Here is an 18967-nt window from a genome sequence, read left to right as displayed (position 1 = left end):
TGTACAGAAACATGACATGGTGACAGCAGAGGCAGCAGAACCAAGAGCACAGACAGAGCAGTAGGCTTTCTGACTCAGCACAGAGAAGTGGATTTCTGTCAGAGTGTGTTCCCTTCAGGCCCTAAGTGATGGAGTTGAGCTACATTTTTCCAACCCTGGAACTGGAGCTGAGTGCGTTTGGGCTGAGGCTTACTGGTGGGGTGGATGCTTAATCAGGCCAATGGCATGGCCATGCCCTGGGCCATGTGTGTGAAGAGACTGTCCTGATTAAATAACTGTATCCCAAGTAATTTCTGATCCTGAATTGTAATCTATTCTTGTGGTGAAGTGCAGTCTTAATATGACTTCCTTTCCATTTTTTGTGACTCCCACTAAGTGAGTGGGTGGGACCATACAAATAACATAGAAAGGACTCTGACTCAGGGATTGTTCAGTTTTCTTATCCCCCTGCCTCTAAGAATGAGGCATCTCAGAAGCCAGATGAGACCATCGAGGTTCTTTTGAGGTCTCTGACTGAGGTGGCAGAGGCCATATCACACCAAAAGAGCAGAGGAACTGCAGTGCTGATAGCAGGGACCACCAGACTATGAGACTGTGGACTTCCTGGCCCACAGAGGCAGTCGCCAAGGGACCATGTGGCTGAGAGGTGAGGACTAAAGACATGCCTGCCACTTGAGGAGAGGCCCTGTTATGAACCAACGATTGTATGTTTTGTGATTCTGCCTTGTGATAACCTGTGAATTTCCATAATTGTGAGTGTTGGCTATGAGTTAAGTGTGGCCATCGCAACAAATAATTGAACCCAGCAGAAAATTACAGAGCTGTCAGAGAAATGGTTGGGGCCAGAATAAGGCAAAATAAGAATGGAGGGTGGGAGGCATGTCTGATCTGCCATTTAGCAATTGGCTTTGGACTGGTTTCCAGGCAGATTCTTCTCTCTTGTTTAGCCAAGGTAAGTCAGATGTGGCCTGCGCGTCATTCACTCAGCGAACCTCCCTGGCGGTAATCCCGAGTGTGGCTCGGGGTAAATGTTAACTGTCAGAAGCAGTAACCCCGAGCCACACTCAGGATTACACTGCGAAAAGTCCCTTAACTGCTCCCCGGTCCAGCGGTGTTCCACTGTGATCGCAGAGCAATCTGACTTCCTCATTCTGTTGCGTTCCATTCTCTGCATGCAGTGTCACCCCACAGGGACGGAACTGGGCGGAAATGCAAAAGTACGAGTCTAAAAGAGACACACACACACACACATACACACAAACAGTGATACAGTGTAACCTGTGAGGATTATAGTGTATCAAAGCAAATCGCCTCAGATTTGTCCCTAGATCAGTCTCCAGTGCCCTGCCTGCCCTTTTTACTGTCATTTGGAAAAATTTTTGCCTGGAATTTTTTGTCCATGGCATCAAAAAGTGTCACTTTAGCACAAAAGGAGTTTCAGACCAAATAAATGACAGCGACAGTGATTTAGAATTACTTGCAAAATTGAGTGATAGTGGTTCGTTGGGAAATTCGTCATCCGACACTGACACTGATCAGGTAAGTGACAACAGTGATGATTCCGCACCTTGAGCTCAGCGATGTGTGAACTTGGTGCTCTATTGTCTGCGGTCCAGATCAGGCAGCTCCCCCAAGATTCCCGTTTACTGGAGCACCTGGTATGAAAGGAGACGTTGACCAAAACAACACTTTGGTGTACCTACAATTATTTCTGACCGATGAGGTATTGAAAATTTGTTATGGAGACAAACCTGTACAAAGAGCAACAATCTGCTACTCTGCTTCATAAGTTTTCAAGAAGCAGAAGGTGGGAACCAGTGACAAAAGATGACATTTGGAAATTTCTGGGCCTGATAATACCTAATAATACTCACAGAAACCCTGTGGAAATGGTATTGGACCATCCATAAATTACTTACAACTCCATTTTTGGGCACCATCATGTCAGAATACAGATTTTCCCTGATTATGAAATTTTTTTCACTTCACAAACAATGAAGAATTTGATGAAACTATTCATCCTGCACCAAAACTAAAGAAAATTTGGGAAGTATCGCAAATGATTGTGAAGAATTTCTAACACACCTATGTGCCAGAAAGAGACATCAGCATAGATGAAAGTCTAATGGCCTATAAGGGATGGCTCACTTGCATCAAAGAGAGCATGATTTGGCATAAAATCCTATGTGCTCTGTGAATTGTCAACTGGCTACATTTGGAATTCGGTCATACACACTGGAAAAGGCTCAAGATTCAATCCAAAGTACAGCGACTATGGAATGGCACATCTTCTGTTCTAAAACTCATCGAGCCATTGCTAAATCAGGGCTATTGCGTTACAGCTGACAACTTTTATACACCCCCTGAACTTTATGAGTATCTTGTATAAAAAAACCGATGCCTATGGAACCATCAGGGCTAACCAGCATGACATGCCAGCGATGTTTGGCAAGAAGAAGGTAAAAGCTGGAGAAATAGTTGCCTGGCAGAAAGGCAAGATGATGGCACTGCGATGGCATGACAAGAAAGATGTGCGCCTAATGAGCACAGTTCATAGTCCCTCAACTGTTTATGGTACGCACGGAAGGTGGGAAAGAAGTCATGAAGCCACAGTAGTGACAGACTACAATCAGTTCATGGGAGGTGTTGACAGAGCCGACCAAGCGCGTACATTCTACCCAGCAAAGCGGAAACAGCCAAAGAAATAAATACTACAAGAAGATCTTCTGGTATCTTCTTGAGCAATGCTTGTGGAATGTCTACATTTTGCACGGAGCAAAGAGTGGCAAGCCTTTGGTTCACTCTGACTTCATTTGGAAAATTTCTGAACGGATCTTTGTGAACCACCAAACACCATCAATGGCTGTGAATAGACCTGGATGTCGCACTGTTGATGTTATCAACCCAGAACCCCTGACTGGTCATCACTTCATGGTCTATATCCCTCCAACCGAAAAAGAGTCTGCACCTACAAGGATGTGTGTGGTTTGTTGCTCAAAGCGAGATGGCCATGGAAAGAGAATACAAGAGGAAACCAGGGTCCATTGTCCTGATTGTGACGTCGGACTTTGTGCAGTCCCATGTTTCAAAATTTTTCACACCCAGGATTTTTATTGACTGCACCCTTGATGTTACACCCTGTTTGAAAAAATTGTAGCACTTTTTTTGGATTACTTTATTGAAAAAATATATTATTTTTATACTTATTATAATTTATGATTTTGTGTATTAAAGTATATCATACCTGGAATGTCTGCTAGAGAGATTAAAATGAGTAATTTCTTAAGAATTACAGGCCTACCATATAAAACAACAAATTTTATGCAAAACAATGTACTGCTTTGGGTACAGTATTACTGACATAATTAGACCACCAAGGGTGTTAACTCTCCAAGCGAATCCCATAATCCTGAGTATTTCAGCAGAGACATTGAGTGTTCCGTGGGAGGGATGGTTGGTGTCAGAATTGTTTTAAGGTTTGGAGAGTGGTGACATGTCTGACCAATACCTTAAAGGAATTGTGGAGCTGTGATCTTGATGGTTGTAATTCTCCTTCTCCCTCTTGTAAAATTAGATATTAGGTTATTATTGCAGTCTCCTTCTTAGTGTTGCTTCCTCTGCATCAGGTTAAACCCATGGCAAGAAGTTTTCCAACCTTTCAAGAGCGTAACCTTCTGCCCTTTGCCACCTACCTAACTCTTTGTTCTTGAGAACGGAAGGTCTTCCTATTTGCTTTCTTAGTCCACTGTAAACAGCATAATTAAAACAAGCCTGAAGGAAAGCTGATCTCATTTGTCCCCACTGTTCCATAGTGTTGTAAACAATAATTAACATAGTGTACTTAACAAAAACACATGGGTGGAGGAGCAGCTTGGCTGGGAAATAAGTGTACAAGAATAGCGTGATTTATGTAAAGATACCTTATTGTTCCTGAAAATGTTTTTAATGTGAAAATTACATCATCATCAAAACCGCAACTTCCAAATGACATCAAGGAAGCTACATATATTTACAAGGCTTACATTGTGGAATAGAAACCTAAGAAGACAACATTTTTAAAAATTTAGCCCAGCCTTGCTTCCTCACACAATCCCAGTCCCCGGTGCACTTCCACCGGCCGGGCCCCAGCCCGGGCTGCCTGCTGCCCTTATGGGGCCCAGCAGAGACCCTCACCTGGGCCCCCCGAGGGTGGAGTCCCCCTCCCAGCTTCCCAAGAGGAGGAAAAAAAGATACCTGCGACATGACAAGCCTCCCTACACCTACCTGGCCATGATCGCCCTTGTGATCCAGGCTGCGCCATCCCAGAAGCTGAAACTAGCCCAGATCATCCGGCAGGTCCAGGCCATGTTCCCCTTCTTCAGGGACGACTACGAGGGCTGGAAGGACTCCATCCGACACAACCTCTCCTCCAACCCATGTTTCCGAAAGGTGCCCAAGGACCCTTCAAAGCCTCAAGCCAAGGGCAACTTCTGGGTGGTAGACGTGGGCCTGATCCCAGCTGAGGCCCTGCGGCTGCAGAACACAGCTCTGTGTCGGCGCTGGCTAAGCAGGGGCGCTCGAGGGGCCTTCGTCAAGGACCTGGGCCCCTATGTCCTACAGGGACGGCCCTACCAGCCTCCCAGCCCCCCACCAGCACCCCACGAAGGCTTCAGTATCAAGTCCCTGCTGGGAGACCCAGGGGAGGGATCACACTGGCCCCATCTGCCTCCAAAGAAAAGTTCAGCTCCAGGCAGCATGGGGTGCGGCGTGCAGGAGAGGGTGCCCACGCCACCCCAGCCCTCTGAAAGACCCCTGTGGCCCTTCTGCTCACTCCCTGGACCCACAAGAGGTGAGGGGGAGACATCCCAGGGGGGGACCACTCAGCTCCCTCCCCTCTCCCCAGAGCCCAGGGCCTGGCCTGTGCAACTACTGCCAGGCACCCCAGACACCCGAGGAGGACTATCTGATGGGGGACACAGGGCCCCACTTTGGGGGCAGCTGCCCACTTCCTACTTGCCCATCTATACCCCCAATGTGGTCATGCCCTTGGCTCCCCTCCCAACCACCTCCTGTCCTGGGTGCCCACCTGCCACCAGCCCAGCCTACTGGGGGGTGGCTCCTGAAACCCAAGGGTCCCCTGGGCTGCTCTGGGATCTCGACGCCCTGTTCCAGGGCGTGCCTCCGAACAAGAGCATCTACGACGTGTGGGTGAGCCACCCTCGGGACCTGGCTGTCCCAGCCCCAGGCTGGCTGCTCTCCTGGTATGGCCTGTGACACGCTCCCCGGCCCTGCTGTGTAAGAGGGAATCTGCAGCCTCAAGTCACCAGTGACAACCATTTTGAGTCCACATTTATTGGATGACACCCCCTGCCCACTAAAGGGTGGCAGCCAAGCTGGGTCCAGATCTGACTGTCCCTGGAGGCCCGTCTGTCTTGGCTTTCCCCTCCCCCACCCCCAAGGCGCAAGGCTGAAAGGAACTGGCTGGGCTTGTCCTAGCAGCAGCCCTGTTCTGTCCCATCTTCTCTCGGCCTTCTGTCCGTCTGTCCATCCACCCATCAATCACCATCTGTCACCTCCCTTCCCTGGCTCTGGGCTGGGGGAGGGAGAGCCCAGGACCACTCAGGCCAGCACCCTCCCTCAGCTTTCTCTGAAGGAGGTAGCACCTTTACAGGGAGCGTGAAAGAATGGAGCCTGGCTCCATGTGGGCTCGGTGGGGGGTGGGACGCGGTAACAATAAAAGAGCTTACAACAAAAAAAAAAAAAAAAAAAAAAATTTAAAGATCATTTTATTGGGGGCTCTTACAGCTCTTATAACAGTCCACACATCAATTGTATCAAACATGTTTGTACATATGTTGCCATCATTATTTTCTAGACATTTACTTTCTATTAATACAACATTTTTATATATTCCCTCCAGGATACATCCCCTTATTCAATACCCTGACAACACCATGATTTGGTGCCCGCGAACACTCTTCAGTTATAAACAGTTTTACATGTCCCCACTAGACACTAGCCCATAGTATAAGTAGAACATGTCATATGTCTATAGACAATGGCTCAGGACGCTAGGCGCAGGTGCAGGCATCGGGGTCCAGTCTCCTGGCCTGTAAAAAAAAAAGAAAGATAGTATGGCATGGCAATAGTGCAACAGATTTAATAAGCATAGTTTGCTTAGACACAAAGCAGGTCCTCACAATTTGAGAAAGGCCCCGTCTAGGGGTACAGCATTGGATATTTTAGGTGGCAGGACACTATTGGCTCCCCTCAGTCCCTAGCCTGCTTTCCCAATGGCCCTTGTCCTTACATCTTGATTGATGGGTCTTTTTTCCAGCCCAGTGATTGGTCTTGGAATCTGTCATTTGTGTACCTTATTATAATGTGAGGTAGTGTTGAGATGTCATCCAGACCTCCAGGAGAACGATCGTGGGAGGCCATTTGGGATAGATCATCCAGGCCTTTACCTGACCCTGACACAGCACTACTGTCCCAAGAAACAAAGACAAAAATTATAAGAGCGTAATACATACACCATCGATCCCACCACACATGACCACACATAATGTTTACTTTCTCAGAGCCTCAGTTGTCTTTCTTATAATTATTATACAGAAAGGGTACTAATATTTTTTCTACCTCCCTGAGGACCAAATGTGATGATATGAAAAAAAGCAATTTGAAAATTGTCCCATAGCAATAGGTAGAGTAATAGATAAAATTTGCATGGTTTCACAGCCTTAGAATTTAGAATGAATATTGTTCAGAATCACTGAAAAATTAAATTATGTATTATAGACTATTCAGTTTATATAAACTACATTATATTTAGAGTTTAATTGTATAATTATCTAATTTATCTGAAGATAGAGAAAGTATCTTTGTGTCAATTTCAGTGATCTCTACATCTATTACAGTGCTTATATAGTGGTACATAGCCTTCAGTAAAACGGCCTTTGTACTTTTTCTTTACAATTAAGCATGGTATATTTTAGTCATGCACAGTCAAGTAATTATATCTTTGGCTGTCATATAAAGCAAAAACTATGCATGGTGTCAATTCGGATTCATAGCAACCCTGTGTGTTTTATAGTAGAACTGAACTTCATAGGGTTTTTCATTGCTGTGGTCTTCCCAACATACACCACTAGACAACTCTGGGTGGATTCAAACTGTTAGGTTTCTGGAATGGTTTTCCCAGGTTCTTGTTTCTCAACACTGAAAGAATTCATGTGGCAGAAGCACTTTTGTAAATCCTGGTAACTTTTATGAGGGAAAGGGCGTTTTAGGTAATACAGTGTTTGAAAGTATACGCTGTCTCTGAGGTTTTTCCACTGCACCTTTGTCTGATGCTCACCCAAGGGTTAGAGAGCAAAGACAATATTTTGAAGAATTATGTATTCCAGACCCAGGTCTTGGCATTTTTACTCACCTCATAGGCGTGTGAAAGCTTGACAGTGAACAAGGAAGACAAAAAAATTGTCTTTAATATATGGTAATGGCAAGGACTATTAAATATACTGTTGAATGTCAGAAGAGTGAACAATTCTGTTTTGAAAGAAGTACAGTCAGAATGCTCTGTACAAGTCAGGATGGTGAGGGTTGGTCCTCATATACTTAGGGTGTTATCAGAGTGGACCAGTCCCTTGAGAAGAACATCATACTTGGTTAAAGCAAAAAGTTAATAAAAAAGAGCAAGACCCTTAAAAAGAGTGATTGACATAGTGGCTGCAACAATGAACTTAAACTAACAGTTAATTGTGAGAATGGTTGGGCCAAGCTTTGAACCATCTGGACAGTATGTAACAACGGTAACACTTGTTATGGAAACTGGTGGCTACATCTTTCTCCTGTGGAGCAGCTAATGAGTTTGAATCTTTGACCTTTCGGTTAGTAGTCCAGTACTTACTATGTTGCCAGAGCTCCTTAACTGGCACATAGTAGACTTAATGATTAAATTATAAAAATTGAATAAAAATTTAGCACAAGAAGATATTAAACACTGTAAATAAACTATTTTTCTGTCATTCATTTTAGAAATTATTTGTAAAACAACTCCATTGTGGCTGAAATGATTAATATTGCTTTTAGTTATTCATACTCTATTTCTTTCTGATTTTATGCCTTCTCTCGTCACCTCTCCTCAAATTAAGCAATATGTATTCACTTGCGTAATATAATGAAATAGAACATGCCTTGTAAAAACCAAATTAAACATTACATATTATAAAACTTTTTATGACTATAACCGTATGAATTTGGAATTGATTCCAATGTCAAATGATCTTACTCTATATTCTGTAGGTAAACAGTTTTCTAAACAAATTAATTGTATAAATAGGAAGGTTTATTTAGTTTTCTACCACCACAATAATTTCAACTATTAAATTTTTTTGTTTCTTTTGTTGTGGAGAATATATACTGCAAAACATACAGCAATTCAGTAAGTTCTACATATTCAATCACTTTGATTTCTTTAAGAAAGGTATTATGAATCAGACTTTTAAAATATTAAGAAAATTAATATTTAAAAATAGTAATATTTGGAAAGCAGTTAAAATAGTACCTGGAACACAATAAGTAATTTATGAGCTGTTGTTATATAGAATAATTTTCAAATGCTGTTCTGAATATGTAAGTTTAAATTCTTAAGTATAATAAGGTGATCCCAAATACCCAGAGGGTCGAGGGTAATTACAACACTGACTTCTATGATGTTTCAAAATCTTCACTTTAGTTATCATCCTACAGGTAGATGTGCCACGATGAGAGCTGCAATGCTATCAAATCTAGTAAAGTACTTTCTTTCCTTCCATCCAGTCTATTTCCTTACAAATCCATGATACAGTGGTTAATAATAACAGATACTACTTTGTAACATGTGTTAACATCATTGTTACTGCACTATCTTATTAAAGATATTTTATTGTAGCCAGAAGTGTTTCCTAAATCATTTTTATTCATAAAAAGGTACACTGTATACTTAGACCAACACCTGGTTATTTGCATTACATACAAATAGTGTTTAACTGTTTCCACTTATGCTCACATCAGAGTTAGAGGGACATCTGCCTATAAATAGAAACAGTCTTCACATAGCATCTTTCACAAGGGATCCTTAAAAGAGTACAACTATTTTCCAAACCACTTAACTTAAATTTCAGACTTCTAAAATGACACTTGACAGATGAGCCCATATACAGGAATGAAGAGTCTGGTAAAGAGATAGTAATGTATAATAAATAGCACAATGTTAAAAAACACCTTAGCTTTCTATAGGTAAATCAATAAAAATAAGAATCTGTCTGGAGCAAACAAAGTTTAGATTTTACAGATGAATTCAATATGTAATACCTTTTGTGAAAAACAGTACAAAACTATGTGCTTTTTGAATATGTGTATATCAAACCTAAAATGTTAGATTTTACTTTTTCCTTTATTGACAAATTTTGACTCACCTTAGGTTTGGCTTTCCAGAGAGCATTTTCAGAAATCTTGACATAACATCTTTGTCCAGTTTGTTGGTTATTTCCTTGACTTTGTTCTTGTTTTCCTGGATTTGGACCAACTCCTGCTTTACTGGATCTTCTTTAAGAGTTAACTCCCCGAGTGTGTGTGCAGAAACTAAATCCACTTTTACTTGTTCAAGGGGGTCCAACTTCTTCCATAACTCATTTCTAGAAAGAGACATCATGGTCTTCAGCATCTCTTCCACAGCACCAAGGAAATTCTCGAATGTCGATAAGTCATGAATTTCCATCAGGTAGTCCTCATTGACTTCTTCATTTGCCACCATTGAGCAACTTGGTAGCTTTCTAGTTCATCTCCCAAAAAGCAGTCACTCAGTGGTGATGTCAGACACTCCAACTTTGCAGGCGCATGCCCTTCAGTCTTTTAATCCACAGTCAGTTGTAGAACCTTTTGTTCAATCGTGTATTCATCGTGATTAGCTCCCAGGGAGCCATTCATCAAGTTACTGTCTCTAAAGATGTCCCTATCCTGGATTTCATATGCAGAAAAGTATTTTTAAAAACAAACAAAAGCTAGGAAGAATGACAAAATAAAACAAAAAAACCTCAATCCAAAAGCAGAAAATATTTTAAAATGAGAACAAATGGATCCTAAGAGAGATCAAATGGTAGAGCACTAAATTGTAACCCAATTGAATCTGCAGCCATCCACTTTCCAATACATTCTACGTGCTAGCACGAATATTCCCATCCCTTGTCCAAGGGCATACATATTTTGAAGCTTGAAACAGTCTCTTTAGGACAAACAAGTAAGACAGTTTATGGGTGATACAGCTAATTGTGAATTAGAAGCATTTTGTCATCTATTTTCACATTTTATCTTAAAATTTCTTAAATGGTAATGAGACTGTACTTAACTTCTATTGTGGTTTCTGTTTTATAGATAATTAGAGATATAACCCAAACCCACTGACATGAAATTGATTCTGACTCATAGAAAATCTATGTAGTGTTCCCAAGTCTGTAAATCTGTAAAGGGATCAAACAGTTTCATATTGTGTTCATGGATAAGCCAGCTGGTAGGTTTGAACTGCTAACAGTATTAGTAGCTCAGTGCTTAACCCACATCACAGCTACTGCTCCTTTAGAGGTATAATAATTTAAAAACTTATAAAAGAGTTATTGTTTGAATTCTTACAGTTTACAAGGCTAACAAATAGTTTTCATTCTGTGTAGCAGGAGGAAGATGAGTCAATCTGTTCCTTTAAAATTTTAAAGTTTAGGGCACCCAAAGGAGCTATTCTTTGTCCTAAAGGGTCAATTCTATGATAACAGGTTTTAAAAGGACACTGATGTGTACTGATATTCCCAGTCAATTCGATGGGTGGCCTGTTCAATATAGTCATTCCTCACGGAGATTATTTTAGAAGAAGAAATGTACTTGAAATCGGTCTGTTCATTGCATTAAATAAGCTTTGAGGACTACAGTTGTACATGATCCATAGTAAGTGGGCTACACGTTGGGGTGCGTACAGTTCCAAACCACTAGCCACTCTTCAGGAGGAAGATGAAGTTTTCTGCTCTCTTAAAGACTTACAGCTTCAGAAACCCATAGCAGCAATTCTGCGCTGTCCTATACGGTGGTTAGGAGTCAGAATTGATTTGCTATTAGGGAGTTTTATGTTTGTTAGAGGGAATAACAAATATATTAATCTGCCAACCTTCAAGCTTAAACTTACTATTCATTTTGGCCCCCCTAAAAGGTATAAAAGAAATGATGAGCCAAATCTCTCTCCTAGTAGGAATGTTTCTTTGTGATATACATCTGTGTTTGAAATTTTAGCGTGTGTTTAATTTTTTTCTTTTTGAGTTTAATTCATTAGTGATAGTTGAGAGCTTGTTCTTTTCGTTAGGGGCCTTCAAGTTCCACACGTAATGACTTTGTACACAACTAAAGTCAACGCTACGTGGTCCTGTCCCATCCTCAAAGTTCTTCCCATTCTTGAATCCATTGTTGAAGCCATAGGGTCAAGCCTTCTCCTTGAGGAACTTCCCCTCCTTCGATGCCCTTCTACTGTACCAAACATGACATCCTGACAACATGTTCAAAGTATGTAAGACAAAGTCTTGACATACTTGCTTCTTGCTGCACCTCATCCAAGACAGCATGGTTTGTCCTTGCAGTAGTCTACACTACATTCACTATTATTCTCCAGCACCACAATTAAAATACAGTTTCTTCTTCAGTCTTCTTTATCAGTGTTCAACTTTCACGTGCATCTGAAGCAATTGAAAATGCCATGGCTTTGGACCAGGTGCTTCCTTGCTTTTCAATACTCTAAGGAGATTTTTTTTTTTAACATTTTATTAGGGGCTCATACAACTCTTATCACAGTCCATACATATACATTCATCAATTGTATAAAGCACATCTGTACATTCTTTGCCCTAATCATTTTCTTTTTCTCCTCTTTTCTTTTTTTACATTTTATTAGGGGCTCATACAACTCATCACAATCCATACATATGCATACATCAATTGTATAAAGCACATCCATACATTCCCTGCCCCAACTCTAAGGATATCTTGTGCAGCAGATTTACCTAATGAATATTTTTGAACACTTGACTTCTTCTATGAGCAATGATTGCAGATCCACAGAAGACAAAATCTTTGACAACTTTATCTTGATGTAGAATGCATCAAAAGATTTTCCCCATAGAATGTTTCATTATTGCCACTCAAGGCTTGACGCTTTTCTTGATTTCTTTCAATGTAAGATATGATGACTGTGTTCTTCCCTTTTGATTTTACAATTCTAGGTCTTTGCACATTTGATGGTAATATTTGGCTTTGTCTTCTTGAACTGCCCTTTGAACTTTTCATTTCAACCCTTTGACTTCCTCTTTTCTTCATTCGCTTTAGCTACGCTGTGATCCAGAGTAAATTCCAGAGTCTCTTCTGACACCTACTTTGATTTTTTCCCTGTCTTTAAAATGACCTTATGCTTTGTTCATGAATGATGTACTTGATGCCCTCCCACATCTCATAGGTCTTACTGTCGTTAGTGTTTTAATCTGTTTTTGAAATTTAGGTGAACTTGTTTCAATTTCTTTTCCACTAGCTTTTGTTTTTGCTGCATAAATCTGAAGATTAATTGTATTTATTGGGTTATGTCGAATGCAGGTAGCTATAATGCTATCACAGATAACATTGTACTCCAGACAACATTGTATTTTCATGATTGATTTTGCATTGTCTGTTTTGACAGTGAGTGCCACATCATTCCTCTTGATTGGTGCTGTCCCTGGCATAGTAAATCATAGAAGTTTCTGATTCAAAATGGCCAATACCAGTCCATTTCAACTCCTTAATACCTAGGATCGATCTCACGTGCTTCATTTCATTTTTGACCACTTTCAACTTTCCTGGATTCATACTTTGCACATTCCAAGCACCAATCATCAGCAGGTTTTTTTTTAGCTGTTTCTCTTTTGCCCTATCAGCAAAAGAAGATCCCGAAGGCATCAATTCCACAGACTTTATCTGAATCTCATTATCATGATTGACTCTGCTCCGAGAAATCATCTACTCTTCACATATTTTTCAAGTACCCTGCATCCCTGATTCTACTCGCACTATCTCCAACAGTGATCTGCTTCCACTCATTGGGCCTTTAGTATCAGACAGTCTTTCAAAGCTATGCATAAGGTTTTCAGTGGCTGCTTCCTCCTGATGAGTGAGGAGCTAAGTACTTCCTAGTTGACTCTTCTTAGTCTGGATGTGTCTCTGAAACATGATCACGTTGGGAGACCTGGCTGGAATTTGAAATAACCAGTAATATAGCTTCCGGCAGCACAGCAGCGCACACACCACCACAGTCTGACAAACCGACAGACAAGTGGTGTGTTGAGTGCATACAGTTAAGTTTATATGTTGAAATGGCATGGACAGTAGACACTGATTTTCTCTTAGAAATAAAACCAAGCTAGCAAAAAGGAGGAGGTGTTAAACAGCAAAGATTTTTAAAAGCTCAGTAGTAAAAAGATATTTGGTCAGCTTGGAAATTCTCTATGTTATAGGAAGTCCTTTAGTTAAGAATAAAGTATTTAGGTAATCAGTAGTTTTAGCCCCTCTATATTTCAACAAACTTGATAGGTTCTTTTGCTTGTGTAACTCATTCCCAGTGTTGTGCCCAGAGTTGTACTGGCTTCAGCATAGAAAGAGAGGGTCTAGGCTCTTTGTATTTCCCTCTGTAATGCCAATTTTTTTCTTCCCCCAGCTTGAGGCACACTGGTTCTCAGAACACTAAGATAGAGAGCTGCTATATTATTAAACTAATATTATAACATGAAGTTTATAATGGCTTCTAATTTGTCCTGAAGTAATTGGCTTTCATTGGTCTTGTTATGTATGTTTTTCTTGTGTTTTAAGTGGGGGAAAGGCATAATTTTAGATGTCTCATTGGTAAGAAAAATGTAGCATCTTAGCTATATAAGCTGTAATTGTGTTTCTGAACATCTCTGTTTTTAATATAAAACCAAAGGGTATAGTTTTGCTAATGTTTTATGTTATTTTGTTTGTTCTTAAGATGCTTTCTTCTCTAATTTGCTACTGCTCAGTTTCTGGCTATTATGTCTGGTTGATCTTTTGTTTTCCCCTGAAAGAAAATTATTTTCATTGTTTTATATTTATTAAAACAATATATAATTATCAAGAATATGGAAAGTACAGAGGATAAGAAGAACACTTATAAAAGACATTGATAAGTCTTTTCCTAACAATTATCGCAATTCATTTTGGTTTGGTCTTAAATGGCTCCATACTTACTTTGATCATTCTGTTATTTATGGAGCCTGACAGCCCTAAGTCTTGCAGTGTAGTGCAATATAAGGATCCCCAATGTGGCAGTAAGCTATACATTGGCCTGCTAATTAGAAGCTTGGCCATTAGAACTCAACAGCTGTTTCTCCGAGAATGATGAGGTAGTCTGCTTTTGTAAAGATTTACAACCTTAGGAATCCAAGAGAGAAGTTCTGCTCTGCCCCGAGTGGTCCTGTGAGTTAGAATCTGATTGGCAGCATTGGATTGGGTTTGGATTTTCTTGTTTTAAAATTAAAAGTTATTCTAAATCAGTTATTATGGTAAGTTTCATTGTTTAGCAAGTTTGTTGTTTAAGTTTGAAATTTTTAAAGCCCCCCACCTCCCGCCGTTACAGTTTCCAGTTATGTGAGCCATGGTGATGTAGTGGGTACATATTGGGCTGTGATCCTAACGGTCGCAATTTGTGTGTTCTCACTGCCATTGAGTCAGTTCTGATGCATACAGCTCTATAGGACAGGGTAGAACTGCCCTGGTGAGTTGAAGGGAGTAGATTTCAAACTGCTGACCTTAGAGTTAGCAGCCCAATGATACTTGTTTGATGTAGAAGAATAGTTTAAATGAGAATAATATATTAACATGAGCCCTTGCCGTTTCCCTCTGATTCCCTTCCAAAATTGTCATGGCCTTAGTCTCGTTATCTTAAGGTTCATCCCATCTTTAGTTTAAAAAAAATTGGTTAAGGCAAATAACTTCTGCTTATTTGTTATCTACAGAGAAAGTTCCACACACACAATTTTAGGAATGAAAACATTGCCTTACATTTTATACTTATTAATTTAGAGAGTATTATAAGATTATTTTTTTCTTTAACATTTTGAATGATTAATGCCCTTTACTTTTTTATTCATTGTAATAGCAAATTTAGTATGGAAGATATGAAATGTTCTTTCATTTTGAAAATAAGATGAAAATATAGTTTTGGTTTTGTTAGACTTGGGGACATTGTAGTTACATAATATATTTCTCTTTTAGCAACAGATGTACAACCTTGGAGCCTATTTCTTGTAACATTAGTTTTTAATTAAAGAAAACAATTAGATGAAGGCAGTTACTTTCTGTGAAATGTAATGAAGATTTATTTTGAAAATCACCTTCACTTTATTAGCTGAAACAGTAATCAGCAGAATTAATAGAATTATAAATTTTGTACAAACTAATAAATCATTATGAATAATGCTATCAAAAGTTCAGCTATTATTGAATTCTATTGTTTAGCAGCAGTATTTTAAAAATTGCAACTGCTAATTCCTATCTTGATAGGAACTGAAATTGCTTTTTTAAAAGCTTGAAGGAGGATAGTAGCTCCTAGCCAAATTTTTTCACAACTATTAATTTATCTGTAATATAATTTAATGTCACTAAGGCAAAGTTGAAATTGAATACGGTATCAGCATACTCTCAGTAAAATCTGAGTCATTGTTGAAAGCTGTGCTTAATTAAAGTTTTATGAGTTTATCATATTTTATACAAATGTATACTTTCTTCACCTGTTTCCCACTGTGTCCTCCCCCCAAAGTATTTTTATAAGTATCACAATTCTCATTACTTTATATATTATCATAGAAAATATATATAGTCTATTGCTAATAGCATCAAAGTTAGGTTATATTCCAATTATTGTAAGGAAATGGACTGTTTTACTCTGGGTTGATTAAAGAAACAAATCCAGGGAGACTTGTGTGTATAAAAAAGAGCTTTATATAAAGAGTAATTATACATTAAGAGAACATCCTAGCCCAGTCCAGAGCAAGTCCATAAGTGCAATATTAGCCCATATGTCCATAAAGTCCCCTTCAGACTCAAGAAACATATACAATGATGCTGAATTCAGGAAAGATCATAGGCCAGTGGGTGGGAAGTCTTGTGGGTCCAGTGGCGTTATAAGCACCTCAGTACTGGCAGGGGTCTCCATGTAGTTCCCACAATACAGGGCACTGGAGTAGTTCCATGTGTCTTGTCAGCTGCGATGTCTCCCAGGGAGTGAGCCGAGAGAGAGGAAGACAGGAGTTCCCAGAGTCCTCAGGAGAAGGCCATGCCAACACAGAGGCCTCATTGGCTATGGCCTGATTAACAGGCTAGACTGCACCCTTTCACTCTTAATGCTCTCAAATTGACAAATTTGATTTATATAACTGCCTCATGGACGATTATATAAGTACCACATGGACTGACAACAATGACTGTAACAATGGGTTCAAACTAAAAACTAAATGGGTTCAAGTGTGACGATGCTGCAGGACCAGACAGTATTTTGTTCTGTTGTACATAGAGTTTCTATGAGTCAGAACTTACTTAAGGTACTTAACAACAACAAGGTGGATACTATGTTGTTTCTCTGAATGTTGTTTGGGCTTGTATAAACAAGTAATTAAAGTGTCACCTTAGTATTTGAAACTGAGGCAGTAAAATAGCTTGTTAATTGGGGTATTGCATATTTCTGAATAACAATTTAAGTGGATTTCTATGTCCTTTTAAACTTTAGTACAATGGGACAAATGGGAAATTTTTGCTGTTGAGCTTTGTAGCTTTTACAGTTGTATTTGCAGTCAAGGCTTGTTACGGAGGCGGTTGTCTAAATATCAAAATGGTTATTTTCCTTCCCTCTGCTAAAAACTCTAGAGGATTTTCCTAAATCTGACAACTTAGTAGGGCTCTTGGAGGTAAACTCTCCAAAGTTAGTGACCCTCAAAGAGTCATACTGCCCTCTCCTCCCAGATTTTAGTATTCGTGTCAGTCCACATTGAGCCTTTAGCAAATAGTGTATTACAGTTTAAGTGTTCCTACCAGGTGCTGAAAGTAAGGAGGGCTTGAAGCAATTACTGATGAATATCAAAGATTTAAGCCTTCAATATGGATTACAACTCAATGCAGAGCAGACCAAAATCGTCACAACTAGCCCAATAGGTAACATCATGATAAATGACGACAAGATTGAAGTTGTCAAGTATTTTGTCATACTTGGATCCACAATCAATGTTCACGGAAACCGCAGTCGAGATCAGAAGACACATTGCATTGGGTAATTCTGCTGCATGAGACCTATTTAGAGGATTGAAAATCAGGGATATTACTTTGGGGACTAAGGCGCACCTGACCCATGTTATGGTATTTTTAGTTGCCTCATGTGAATGTGAAAATCAGACATTAAATAAGGAATACCAAAGAAAAATTGATGCATTTGAATTGTGAGTGCCAAAAAAACAAATCTGTGCTGGAAGAAGTGAGGCCAGAGTGTTCCGTAGAGACAAGGATAGCAAGACTGTGTCTAACATGTTATCAAAGATACCATTTCCTGGAGACAGACGGCATGCTTGCTAAAGTAGAGCGACAGTGTTAAACAGGATGAACCTTGACAAGGTAAACTGACACAGTGACTGCAACAATAGGTTCAAGGACCGGAACAATTGTGAGGATGATTCAGGACCCAGCAGTTTTCGTTTTGTTGTATATAGGGTTACTATGGGTTGGAACTGACTCAGTGATACCTAATATCACCATCAAAAGCTGCTGACTCCCGCTTGTAGGTCTCCTTACCCAGGAAGCTGTGATTTTCTTTTTGCCTGTCTCTTCCATTTTCAGGGGAGCAGTTTGTCTTATGACCTCAATTCCCTGGATCTAAGAAGACTTACTGATTTTGCCCCTCCCCCACTGTTTTTCTTGTCATGAAGATGGGCGTAATGGCCTGCCTCCACATCGGTCATCATTCACTGCCATTGAGTCGATTCTAACTTAAAGCAGCCCTATAGAACAGATTAGATCTGCCTCTGTGAATTTCCAAGGTTGTAAATCTTTGCTGTTGTTAAAATACCATCCATCAAATTGGCTCTGACCCATAGTAACCCTGTGCACAACAGAAGGAAACTGCACGACCCTACGGCATCCTCACACTTGTTCCTGTGCCCGAACCCATTGGTGCAGCCACTGGGTCAGTCCATCTCATTGAGGGCCTGCCTCTTTATCGCTGTGCCTACACTTTACCAAACAGGATATCCTGCCCCAGGGTCTGGTCTCTCTTAACAATATGTCCAAAATATGCAAGATAAAGTCTTGTCATCCTTGCTTCTAAGGAACACTTTGGCCTTCCTTCTTCCAATATAGATTTGTTTCTCCTTTCCATATTCTCCTAGTCCATGGTACTTTCCATGTTCTTCTCCAGTGCCACAATTCAAATGCATCATTTCTTCTGCGGTCTACCTTAGTCAGTGTCCAACTTTCACATTCACATGATGCAATGGAGAATACCATGACTTGGGTCAAACGCACCTTAATCCTCAAAGTAACATCCTTGATTTCTAGTACTCTAAAGAGGTCTTGCGCAGCAGATTTACCTAATGCCATATGGCTTTTGATCACTTGACTGCTGCTTCCATGAGCATTGATTATGGATCCAAGCAAGATAAAAATCCTTGACAATTTTAACCGTAGCTCCATTTATCATGATGTTACCTGTTGATCCAGTTGTGAAGACTTTGATCTTCTTTCCATTGAGCTGTAGTCCGCACTGAAGGCTGCAATTCTTGATCTTCGCCAGCAAGTGCTTTAATTTCTCCTCACTTTCAGCAAGCAAGGTTGTATCATTTGCATATGTCTTCCTCCAATCCTGATGCCATATTCTTTTTCATATAATCTAGCA

At 40.1% G+C, this 18967-nt stretch overlaps 2 protein-coding genes across 3 annotated transcripts in view; both read left to right on the top strand.

Moving 5' to 3' along the window:
- Positions 1-18967, top strand: part of CHM (CHM Rab escort protein) — a 216316-nt gene that overhangs the window by 109369 nt on the left and 87980 nt on the right. The gene's annotated exons all lie outside the window — the stretch shown is intronic.
- Positions 4150-5253, top strand: LOC142433072 (forkhead box protein H1-like). Its single transcript, XM_075538197.1, has one exon. It carries the CDS (start codon positions 4150-4152, stop codon positions 5251-5253), a length of 1104 nt encoding a protein of 367 aa, XP_075394312.1.

Source organism: Tenrec ecaudatus, chromosome X, assembly GCF_050624435.1.
Source record: "Tenrec ecaudatus isolate mTenEca1 chromosome X, mTenEca1.hap1, whole genome shotgun sequence".
In the NCBI taxonomy this organism is placed as follows: Eukaryota; Metazoa; Chordata; class Mammalia; order Afrosoricida; family Tenrecidae; genus Tenrec; species Tenrec ecaudatus.
The sequence above is the reverse complement of the archived record's forward strand: the minus strand, read 5'-3'. Positions and strand labels throughout refer to the sequence as shown.